At 42.6% G+C, this 12,262-nt stretch overlaps 1 protein-coding gene across 3 annotated transcripts; it reads right to left on the bottom strand.

Annotated features, from left to right (window-relative positions):
* Positions 1-223: 223 nt before the first annotated feature.
* LOC137352206 (uncharacterized) lies at positions 224-10,551 on the bottom strand. 3 transcript variants are annotated; one of them, XM_068017423.1, is made up of 7 exons: positions 10,449-10,551; positions 6,861-7,006; positions 5,131-5,281; positions 3,899-3,952; positions 2,197-2,336; positions 762-912; positions 224-455 (listed from the first exon to the last, which is right to left on the bottom strand). In XM_068017423.1, exons 2-7 carry the CDS (start codon positions 6,981-6,983, stop codon positions 430-432), a joined length of 645 nt encoding a protein of 214 aa, XP_067873524.1. In that variant the 5' UTR covers positions 6,984-7,006; positions 10,449-10,551; the 3' UTR covers positions 224-429. The 3 variants fall into 3 exon arrangements, with proteins under 3 accessions (XP_067873524.1, XP_067873525.1, XP_067873526.1); XM_068017424.1 differs by lacking the exon at positions 6,861-7,006; XM_068017425.1 differs by lacking the exon at positions 6,861-7,006 and having other exon boundaries at positions 5,131-5,276.
* Positions 10,552-12,262: the final 1,711 nt, after the last annotated feature.

Genomic DNA, 12,262 nt, shown 5'->3' with positions numbered 1-12,262 from the left:
AATCTGTCCACGTACATATGAACTTGTAATTGTAATAACAGGTGGAACGATTAATCTTATGCATTCAAAATAAAATTTCAGTAGTACACTTGGTTTAAAAAGCAGAATCCACTCGCGTCAGCTCTTGTTTATACACATTCCCTTGTTCTGTACTTAAAACCACCAGCCACTGCATCAATTCAGACCCATAGCAGACTGAAGACACTGAAGTTAGACACATGTGTTAATGGGAATTTCTGCTTTATTGCAGTGTGTATTTAAACCATAGTGTTTTTGTATGTGCAGCCCATGTAGGAATGTCCATGCATGGTGCTGTTATACTTGAAATCCAAAGCAGAAAGAAAGCATTGAAGCTTTAAAAACCTCCAACTGTTAATCACTGGAAGGAGGAGCTCGGCACCCATTTCCTCTGCCACTTGTTTCTCTCCTTCAGCGTATATTGATTTGCTCAGCCACTAAAGAAAAAAAAGACTTGCATTTATATAGCGTCTTTCACAACCACTGCATGTCCCAAAGCACTGTACAGCCAATGAAGTGCTTTTGAGTTCTACTGAGCTGGGGAAGGCCTCAGTTTGCTAGGAGAGTGCTTATCTTAGCCACTCAAACCAGGAAGGGTTGGGCTCAGCAGTGCTTGCTAGGCTCACATGAAGGGTAGTCACTTACTTGAGGTATGGTTGGGGCCGAAGGTGCCAAATAGAACAAGAGACAGGATGAGGGAAAGCGAGAAAATAAACAAGGTTAAGTAAACAGTTGTTCTTTACCCTTTCCTGAACTCGGTAGGGATTGGCAGACGTCGGCACAGTGCTCTGCAAGCGCTTTGTAGAAAAGATAACAGGATCGACGCCCTTTGCTCATCACATCCATTAGAAAATCAGTTACACGTCTGTGCAGCTCTTCATTCCTGTTCAAGTGCTGAAAATACATAGGAATAACAGCCCATGAAAGTCGGTGCCTGTTACTGGGCTAGTTTTGGCATACTTTATAAAATCAATGAGAGGCAGCCTCTTCGACTCAGAAACTGTAACACAGCACCTCAAAGATATGGTCTTGCCCTACGCTGTTCTGTATAGAGACTGTCAGATAGGGGCCTGGGCTGGGAGTTTTCACAGCCACAAATACTTTCCTACATAATCTACGGTAACACAAGTTACCAACTGGATGAATCTCGTGAAGCCAAGAGCACAGAAAGACCTGGAGAAAATCAAAACAGAAACTTGCGGGAAAGACAAAGCGAGTTCAGTCAGCATCTGTAAAAAGAGCAGGTAAGTTACGATATCAGGCAACGCAACTCCATCAGAGCTGAAAAATAAAAGATGGACAAGCATTTTAATCGAACCAGAACAAGGGAGTGCGAGAAGGCAGGGGTGGGAAGCACACCAAAATATCTGGGGTCTGCTAGCCTCAAAAAGAGAAGAAAAGCAGGCTAGCAATAAGAGTATAGACCTCCCCCACTGCCCCACTCATCCCTATGCTGCTGATACTACATTTTGAATAAGAATCTCCACCCTAGATGATGACAAACCCTCCCTGAATTGGCAGTAACTAGACTGTAAAGAAAATAGAGCTGGTTATTAACCTGAGTGTTCAGGCCAGGGGATTGTTGAGTTCCTGCGGGAAAGGAAAGAAGCTGCTCCTACTTGCATTGAGCTTCATTGGAACACTTGACGGCTGAAGACAAAGAATGAGGAATTGAGGTGGCAACTCCAATGAAGTCAAGATCTCATGTGCACAGAATGGTTAAAGGATTGCCTAACCTGCATTTGGTCTCCCCAATGCTGATATATAAAGAATATATATCAAGGGACGAATCCTGGGTTTTTCCATGGTTCATTGTATCCTAAAACAGGCATCGTTCACATGGTTAAATGTGTGTCCGTCTCCAAGTAATTCTAGCCAACAGCACTGGAACTCATTCAATCACACTTTTTTTTTTGTCCCCAGTTTGACCCTTTCATCATAATGAACTATTTAACTGGCTGGATGGTGATGTTCTTCTTCATTAGTGTTGAAAATCTCAAAGGGAGCAATTCCAACTGGCTGAGCCTTTCCTCAAAGTCAACATCCCAATGACCATTGAGTTTGGTTCCAAATGGATTTCCGAGCTTGGAATAGGCGGATCACCAGATCATCGTCTGCTCATGAAGTGGCTTCAATTTTAAAACAAGACAACAAAAATGAGGAGGAAATATTTTTTACCTTATCTTTTTCTGCTGGATTGAAGACCTTTTGATTGGTCAAAGTTTCAACAAGTAGTTGCAGAGCGACATCATTGATTGTGCCCTTATTGGAGAGGTACACAAAGTCATCCTTCACCTTTACCACATACATCTCAGATGCTGTGGGGAAAACCAGAATGTTGGCAATGTAAGGACATGTTCATTTTGGTGGTGCAATATTTTTATTCATTAAACTATAGAAAGAGGAAGGATATTAATAGGGAAAAATGTTTCTCCACACAAATTACTATGCAAGACCATGTTTGCATTGTGCTTTATTCCGTTTCTCCAGAATGTTCCAAAGCACATCACCTTTAATTAATTATTTTGAAATATGGTGAATATTTTTATTTAGGTAAATGCAGCAGCTATGTTATGTACTGCAAGATTTCACAGACAGCAATGAGATGAGCAATTAGTTAATTTTTGGGGGGTTTTACACGAGGGAGGAATATTGACCAGGACAATGGGAGACTTCCCTGCTTTCCTCAGATAGCGCAGTGGAATCTTTAACATTCATCAAATTGGCGGAGGAAGTGTAGGTTAATATCCCATCTGAAAGACGGACCCTGGTGTTGGCCTACAATGAGGAAAACAAATTAATGCCATCCCGAGCCTTGGACTTTCTTGAACCATCTCCACATGCCCTCCACATTGGAATATAGTCTCATTACTCAAGCTTAGGCGAAGAGAAAGGGGGAAAGTCCTTTATGGAGGGCACCACCTGTTGTTTAGTTTGGATATCTGATTTATTTCAGAGCAATGCAGATATCGCGTGTTAAATAACCAACAGGTTTATTTACAGCACATTAACTATAAAGTTCTTACACAATTTCAGTACATGTCTTCCAGAGCAGCCCGTGTTTAAGTTCTGTACAAGCTTCCAGCTGTGTGTCTTAGTTTCACTTTTCACGCTGTAGCCTTGCCCATAGGCTTAAGCAATCAAAGTGGACAGACTGATACAATCAAACCCTGATCAAACTCTACACCGACAATCCTGGAAACAGCAAAAAAGACAAACGTAAGAAATAGGTGCAGGAGTAGGCCATATGGCCCCTCGCATCTACCCTGCCATTGAATATGCTCATGACTGATCTTTAACCTCAACTCCACTTTCCTGTTCCCCTAATCCCATGATTTCCTTAGAGTCCAAAATCTGTTGATCTCAACCTCGAATATATTCATTAACAGAGCATCCACAGCCCTCTGGAGTAGAGAATTCCAAAGATTCACAACGCCTGAGTGAAAACATTTCTCCTCATCTCAGTCCTAAATGGCTGACACCTTGTCCTAAGACTTTCCAGCCAGGGCGGGGAACAACCTCTCAACATCTACCCCGTCAAGCCCTCCCAGAATCTTATGTTTCAAGATGGATCAGACAGGAGTGGTTTGGTTAAGGCCAAGATTGAGTTTTAAAGTCTAGTAAGTGATTGGGAAGAGTGCGGGAATTCAGAGGTTTCCCCATTTTTTGAGATCTTGAGAAGGAATGAGTAGAAGGGATCGTTGGTTCTTGCTTTTGGCCTGGCAAGAATGCAGGGAAAGTGTTGAAAGGAAGAGGAGAAACTGGACAAAAATTAGGCCATAGCAAGGCCGGTTTTGTTGCTAAGTCAATGATGTCAGCAAACTAGCTGCTTTTATACTGTTGCAATAAATATGATCTCATCCATGTCTTGAAAATTTACCTTCAGGTTCTGAGGGCAGGTATGGAGCTTCAGATGGTCCACCAACCACATACCCTAAAAATATCAGAAACAAGAATTAATGACTGAAAAACTCCAGAGATTAAATATTCATTAAATCATAAGTACATCATTGATTTGATAAAATGGAACTTGCAATCATGTAATGCCATTGACTTGCTCAGGATATCCCAAATTGCTTCACAACCAATGGAATACTTTTGAAGTGTAGTCACTGTTGGTATTTAGGCAAAAAATATGCAAGAGCAAGGTTACACAAACTGCAATGAGATAAGTGACTAAACAATCTGTTTTAGTGCTGTTGGGTGAGGCCTGGCACCAGTAGAACTCCCCTACTCTTCTTTGAATAGAGCCTTGATTTAAAGTTTCATCTGAAAGACTTACCTCCAACAACACGACACGACCTCAATTCTGCACTGACGAGCAGCCTGATTACATACTCTTAAGTCCCCGGAGTGGGACTTGAACCCACAACTTGCTGATTCAGAAGTGGGGCTAATATTTCAGACCTTCAGACAAAATTCAGACTGATTCAGATAGAAAAGCTGAGGTTTGAGATTTCACAGAATCAGAGACGCTTAACCCACCATTGACTACCCAACCATCTGCTGAGCTCTTGGTTAAATAGTCCCTGATCTCAGTATTAGTGTGCAGGAAGATCTCAAATGGAACCTCTGCTGTGTGCTCTGTTAGCTGCTCTCAGATGCAGCGACCAAAGTATGAGATGAGACAGGTGCAACTGGAAAGGAAAAATCATCTTGGGTTCCCACTCCAGGGACTTGTGCTGCAAAGAGCAACAAGTGTGGTTATTGGTTGAGGACACGGCCGTGATGGTTTCTCTCTGTTTAAACTCGTGCATGTGGTATCGCACCCCATCTTGAATAGACAGGAGAGAAAATTGGAGGAACAAAAATGAATGGGGCTGTGCCCTTTTATCTGAACGTTAGGTAAACTTGGAGTGTGTAAGGCTGTAACACATCATGTAGTACAGTTCTTTATGTCTATCCTGATTGACTAGAAGAATACTTCATCAATCTTCATTCTCATTCAATCAAGTCTCGTGTTTACTGTCCTTGAAGCCATTATCTTATAATCCCTGGATGGACCATTGGTGTCAATAGTACTTGGAGCCAGTTGTCTATATCATTCTGATTCCCCCGCCACCCCCATTCCACCCCACCCCCCCACTCTAATAACCCCTTCTGTCTCCTTACCTCCCTGTTTGGATGGAAGCTGATCATAGGCATACTTGTTTATCTTTTCAAATACAGCATAAAAATATTCAATGACAGTTGATCCTTTCTTTTCCATATTATCCAAGAAAGTAGAGACACGGGAAATGAGAGTGTTCCTGTTATTCCTGTACTGTAACAGAAAAAAAGAAAAAACAGGCAGCAATTGAGAAAATCCTTAATGATTGATAAAGTAAGAACCAGTTTGATCCTACATACTTAATATTCTATAGGAGAAACAATCTTCAACCTTTACTTGAGGTTTGACAATTTTATACTCATCTAATCCTGCAAGTAATTTTACATACAATAAATGGTGTAACATCCTAAGAGGTTTCACAGGACCATTATCCAACCAAGTTTGACACTGAGCCACATAAAGAGATATGAGCAGAGGTGACCAAAAACTTGGTTAAAGCAGTAGTTTTAAGGAGCGAGGTAGAGGGGGAATTTCAGAGCTTAGAATGGAGCGATAGGAGACTCTGCTTCTCTCCCTCTGTCCCTCCCTCTCTCTCTCCCCTCCACTAAGGTGCTTCATTTTCCAGGTTTTCCTCTGGCCTGAGGATTGTACGTCAAATAGAAAGGGAAACAAACTGCTGCTTTTTGGATCATCACCTAAAACATTAATCTGTCTTTTCTCTTTACAGATACTAATATTTCCAGAATTTTTGCAAGCCCCTGTCAAACTACCTTGACCCCTCAACCCAGAAAGTCTTGTATTTCATATTCTTCCCATCCCCATGATGCTGAAGCTTGCTAGGTCACTCCCTCCTACGCTCCCATAGTTGGACACACCTTGCATTCATCTCATCTACCTAATCCGCTCAGGCAAAGATCTCTCTTGTGTCTTAAGGTATTTGAGCCTGGCTCCCTATGTTCCCGAGAGAGTATTGTCACCTCTCGTTACCTACGTAAATCTTATGCATTCCTACAATTCATTTCAGCTACTGATTTTAACATATATTCTTCCTGGTACAAGATTCATTATTTATTATTATGCAGTGGTCCATTTCTTTGGCATTTACAGAGGCTATTTCTCTTCAAATGCTACTGACAGCCTTAATAATTTGAAAAAGAAAAGCGATATTATCTTCAAAAAAAAAAGTGACTGGGACTAAGTAACCATTAGTTAAATTAAAAAGAAACAGCTAAACACATCCCAAAATATTTTTGAATTGAAGGCTTGACCCAGATAACTGTCTGACAAATCGACTAATTATTGCAACAAGGTATCAAGACTAGTGCGGATATGATTTCTGTGATTGAATTAAAGAAATGAAAACCATTCTAAATCTCAGTGTATTATTCTTGCCACACCTTCAAGCTCCACCACCTGAGTCTTCCCTCATTCTCCATTTGGAGGAGTCACCTTTTCTAAACCACCACGTCAGCATCAAGAGTTTATTGTTCAGTTCTGGTCCAATCTCTTAATTAGAGATTGGACCAGAACTGAACTACTCTTCAGTTGCCTCAACCCCAAAGCTCTGGAATTGCCTCCCTAAACTTCCCTCTTCCTTTAAAAAGCTTCTTAAATCCTACCGAGGTGACCAAAAGCTTGGTCACCTATCATGATAGGTCATGTGGCTCGGTGTCACATTTTGTCTGATCGTCGCTCCTCTGAAGTGCCTTGGAACCTCTTAATACATTAAAGGTGCTATATAAATGCAAGTTGTTGTACTGTTGTAATGTAGCATAGAGAGAGGAATCTTCACCTTGTTAGATTCAATTACATTTATCATTTCTGCGTGAAAGAGTTCATTCACAACAGCTTCCAGATCAGTGTCAGATATCCCACTTCTGGCTAAATACAGCCGGTCCTTTTGAAAATTTTCCATATCCAAGGTACCTTAAAAAGATACTTAAAACAGAGGCAAAGTCACAGAGTCATCATGAATAGAAGAATGTTTGGGGAACTGCTGCACTTTCCAAAGATCCAATTAACAGGTGACAAGGGAGGTAATTCAAATACAATTGAAACAGAAATTGGGAAAGATGTTTAACTGAAGGATGAGCAGACATTGTGTATTTTACATTATTGTGCAAAACTCAAAGTTACTCTCAAGGAAAGAGAAAAAGAGAAAATACCCATTACAAATTTCATGAGTTTGTGTCGATAATCTGTCAGGCTCAGTGTAACTGGCTGCTTTTGTGAGTTGACCTTGCATCCCCTATGATCAGGAGTGTACCTCCATACCTGAGGCTCCTTGTTGTGTGTGCTAGATACTCGGATCTTGCACCCCCTGGCCAGGTGTATTCTTCAGTCTTGACAAGATAGTTTGAAAATCACTTCAGTGAGACAAGAATGATTATAAACCAACAAACTGGTTGAAGTTTACATTAATTATGCTGATGAGCAGACTATATTCTTTGAGGCAAGATTTATCAACTCCCTACCTCTCAATATCATAAAAGTTATAAGCAATGCATTCCTGCCACCTTTCTAGCTAGAAACTCACACTTCAACTAGCTCACCCTGAGCTAACTGCTCATATATTCCTCTGCTATCAATTGCATACCTCCCTACCTCAGCTGAGAGAGAGAGAGAGAGAGAGAGAGAGACTCCACCATTGACTACAGAATTTCTGTTGAGTCAAAAAAGATACTGTATCTATGACAGTTGACCCAGTGTAAAATGAATCAAACCCTCTAACAATATTACACCAATTACAAAACCCCTTCCATCAAATAGTACCAAAATGTTACAGTTCTCTGCTGCTTCTTTTAGACAACAGGCACCCAGACCGTCAGCAAGGTCACCTCCTTCTATCTTCAAAATATAACCACCTCCATCCCTACCTCACCTACTTCAGTATTCTACGGATCAGATCTAAGCTCTGCAGTCCTGTGACATCCAGTCATGGATGGCGGTGGACAATTAAACAACTAACCGGAGGAGGAGGCTCCGTAAATATCCGCATCCTCAATGATGGAGGAGCTCAGCATATCAGCGCAAAAGAAAAGGCCTCCTCCCGAGGTCCCTACCATCACAGATACCAGTTTCAAACGAATTGGATTAATTTCACGTGTTATCAAGGAACGACTGAAGGCACTGGATACTGCAAAAGCTGTGGGCCCTGACAACATACCTGCAATAGTACTGAAAACCTGTGCTCCAGAACTAGCCACGTCCCTAGCCAAGCTGTCCCAGTACAGCTACAACACTGACATCTACCTGACAATGTGGAAAATTGCCCAGCTATGTCCTGTTCAGAAAAAGCAGTACAAATCCAACCCAGCCAATTACCGCCCCTTCAGTCTACTCTCGATCATCAGCAAAATAATGGAAGGTGTCATCGCCAGTGCTATCAAGTTCCACTTAAACAGCAACAACCTGATCACTAATGCTCAGTTTGGATTCTGCCAGGGCCACTCGACTCCTGACCTCATTATAGCCTTGGTCCAAACATGGACAAAAGAGGTGAAGTGAGACTGATTGCCCTGGATATCAAGGCAGTATTTGACAGAGTGTGGCATCAAGAAGCCCTAGGCTAATTGAAGTCAATGGAATCAAGGGGAAAACTCTCCACTTGTTGAAGTCATACATAGCACAAAGGAAGATGCTCGTGATTGTTGGTGGCCAAACATCTCAGCCCTGGAACATTGCTGCAGGAGTTCCTCAGGGTAGTTATCCTAGGTCCAACCATCTTCAGCTGCTTCATCAATGACCTTCCCTCCATCATAAAGGTCAGAAGTGGGGATGTTTGCTGATGATTGTACAATGTTCAGTACCATTTGTAATTCCTCAGATACTGAAGCAGTCCGTGTCCATATACAGCAAGACCTGGACAACATTCAGGCTTGGGCTGATAAGTGGCAAATAACATGCATGCCATGCAAGTGCCAGGCAATGACCATCTCCAACAAGACAGAATCTAACTATTTCCCCTTGACATTCAGTGGCATTACTATCGCTGAATCCCCCACTATCAACATCCTGGCATTGACCAGAAACTGAACTGGAGCAGCCACATAAATATTATGGCTACAAGAGCAGGTCAGAGACTGGGAATTCTGCAGCAAATAACCTACTCCTGATTCCCCAGTGCCTGTCCACCATCCACAAGGCATAAGTCAGGAGTGTGATGGAATACTCTCCACTTGTGGATGAGTCTAGCTCCAACAACACTCAGGAAGGTTGACACCATCCAGGACAAAGCAGCCCACTTGACTGGCACCCCATCCACCACCTTTAACATTTAGTCCCTCCACCACCAACGCACAGTGACAGCAGTGCGTACCACATACCAATTGCACTGCAGCAACTCACCAAGCCTCCTTCGACAGCACCTTCCAATCCCATGACCTCTGCCTCCTAGAAGGGCAGCAGACATGTGGAAACACCACCAACTTCAAGTTCCCCTCCAAGCCACACGCCATCCAGACTTGGCACTATATGGCCGTTCCTTCACTGTCAGTGGATCAGAATCCTGGAACTAAAGGCCGGCTACCCGACCCGAACCCGACAGGACCCGACGACATGTGTCAGGTTTGGGTCAGGTCGCACTTCCGGATCTGGCATTTGGGCTCGGGTTGGATCGGGCCAGATCGGACACACTCTATCACCACTTAAGTGACTTTAATGTTAATTTACTTTTTGGACTTTAAATGTGGTTTTGCTGCAGTTATTTTAAGCTTGTGCAGGTAAGGAACAAAGTGAGAAACGGAAGATAAGTTAACTGATGGTCGGGTCGGGCGCGGGAAAAAATGGAAGGACTCGGGCCGAGTTGGGCTCAGGGTCGGATGGGGGTTCTTTCAGGCTCGGGTCGGGCCTCATTTGCAGATCCGAGCAGGCCTTTACCTGGAACTCCCTCCCTAACAGCACTGTGGGTGTACCCACACCAGATGGGCTGCAGCAGTTCAAAAGGCAGCCACTACCACCTTCTCCAGGGCAATTAGGAATGGGCAACAAATGCTGGCCTTGCCAGTGACGGCCACATCCCATGAAACGAATAAGAAAAAGTACTCAGTCTCTTATCCATTTTTGCCATTCCAGGCTTAACCTGTCCAACACAATCCTCACTGTTCTCCAGAGCTCCACTCTCTACAAACTCCACTTTGTTCAGATCTCTGCGGCCAGCATCCCATATCCTGTACTAAATCCTGCTTCCCCATCACTCCCCATCTTTGTTTACAAACTCTTGCAGGGCTTCACTCCAATCTATCTGGGACATATAACCATTTCCTGTCCTTGATACATTTCAATACTCTTAGTCCCAGTCCCAGCATAACTAACAGAAAAATACACTCAAATATGAAGTGTATTAAACACAAATCCAAACCAGCAGGAGTTTCCTCCTTACCTTTAAAAGTGCAATAAAACTCTTGTTTAAAATCACTTCTGGAAGATGGTAATCAGATGTTTAGCAAGCGGAAACTGTAGAACAAATAAATGCTTTCACTTTGAGGAATGTTAACTTAAAACTCAACTTCCTGTAGCGAGGCACATTTGCCATTCAGAGGCAGGGGCTCAGAGTTTGCTCCAAAGAAAATATGCAAGGATCACAAAATGCATTGCTTATATGTTGATTGCAATATTCAATGAAAATGTCAGAGTGCTACGAACATTCATTTTTAAACTAACAATTTGTTCATTTTGTATCACTACATTTGTGTGTTTAATTCACCAGAGGTAAAGGGAGGGAATTAAAAATAAAGCATCTCCCTGCCTCCTATTCCTATAAGTCAGTAAGGGCAGGATTATGTTTTAAGTTGTAGAGGCCAGTTGTCTATCTTGCTTACCCTACAAAACCACCCATCGGTTTCCGTAGCATGATTCTGGAACTGATTGTCTTCTACCCACTCTCCTAATAGGAATTCATTCAGTCCCTTTATAAACCCTGCCATGGTATTTTGTTACTCCAACCCTACCAGTCATCTTAGCCATAAATTCTATTGTCCTCTGACTTAAAAAAAAGCGACCTAAGTTTCTTTCCTTCTTTTGACACCAGTAACTTTGAACTGTCTCTTGCCAGTCCTCAAATCCTGTGCCTGACAGAAGGACTTTTGTGGATCCAAATTCTCTATACCTGTGAAAATTGTAAAGATGTCTATCAAGTAAACCCCTAAACCTAAATCCTCACACAACAACATAATAGCAAAATACTGCAGATGCTGGAAATCTGAAATAAAAATGGAAAATGCTGGAAATACTCAGTAGGTCAAGTCAATGTCTGTGGAGAGAGAAACTGAGTTAGCCTTTCATTTCGATGGCCAACCTCCCCCACTCTCCCCACCACCCCCAATCCTCCTCTTCTCCGGAGAGCGAGGCCCCAGGGTGGTCAATCTTTCCCCATAACTCAGACCTGAGTCTTGGGACTGAGCCCCTTGGCTTTCCTCTAGACTCCCTCCAGCAATTACACCTTTCCTGCAATGTGGAGGCCAAACTGAACACTGTATGGAACATGATACGAAGGCCAGAAAGCCACTTCAACACAATCGCCTTAGATTTAGAATAAGTCACACCCATCGGTAATGAAAGGTATTATAAAATGAGAAAGAATTTGCAACAATAAAGCACGTTTCACAACTTCAGGTCGCACGCAAAGTGCAGCACAGCCGAGAAAGTACTTCTGAAGTCAAGTCACGGCTGTAATTTAAGAAAATGTAGAAGCCCGCTTGTGCACAGCAAGATCCCACAAGCTGTAAAAGGAGGACAGACTTGCATTTATATAGCGCTTTTCACAATCACCAGAAGTCTCAAATCACTTTACAGCTAATGAAGTACTTTTAAAAGTGCAGTCATTGTTGCAATGAGATAATGATGATGATGATTTGAAGGATATCGGTGAGCCAAGACATTGGGGTGAATTTCCCTGCTCTTTTTTAAATAGTGCCACAGAATCTTCTACATTCCCCCTGAAAGGACAGACAGAACCTCAGTTTAATGGCTCTTCCAACAGTGCAGCACTGCCTCAGTACTGCACTGAACTGTCGGCCTAGATTGTGCTCAAATTGCTGGAGCCTTCTGACAGACAGGTAGGAGTGCTACTACTATGAGGTAAAGCTGTCACCCAAGCATCAACATAATAGGGAAAAATAAAAAAACAGGAACACTGTGATACACTACCAGAGTAGCAGTTCTCTCTCTACTCTCCCTTCACCTGTAATAAAGGCC

Source organism: Heterodontus francisci, chromosome 37 (genome assembly GCF_036365525.1).
Source record: "Heterodontus francisci isolate sHetFra1 chromosome 37, sHetFra1.hap1, whole genome shotgun sequence".
NCBI classification, from domain to species: Eukaryota; Metazoa; Chordata; class Chondrichthyes; order Heterodontiformes; family Heterodontidae; genus Heterodontus; species Heterodontus francisci.
The sequence above is the reverse complement of the archived record's forward strand: the minus strand, read 5'-3'. Positions and strand labels throughout refer to the sequence as shown.

Coding starts and splice junctions, on each gene's coding strand:
- LOC137352206 (XM_068017423.1), bottom strand. CDS start 6,983: ATGGAAAATTTTCAAAAGGACCGGCTGTATTTAGCCAGAAGTGGGATA. Junction 5,282..6,860: donor ATGTAATTGAATCTAACAAG/GTGAAGATTCCT, acceptor TTTCTGTTACAG/TACAGGAATAACAGGAACAC. Junction 456..761: donor CCTACCGAGTTCAGGAAAGG/GTAAAGAACAAC, acceptor TTTTTTCTTTAG/TGGCTGAGCAAATCAATATA.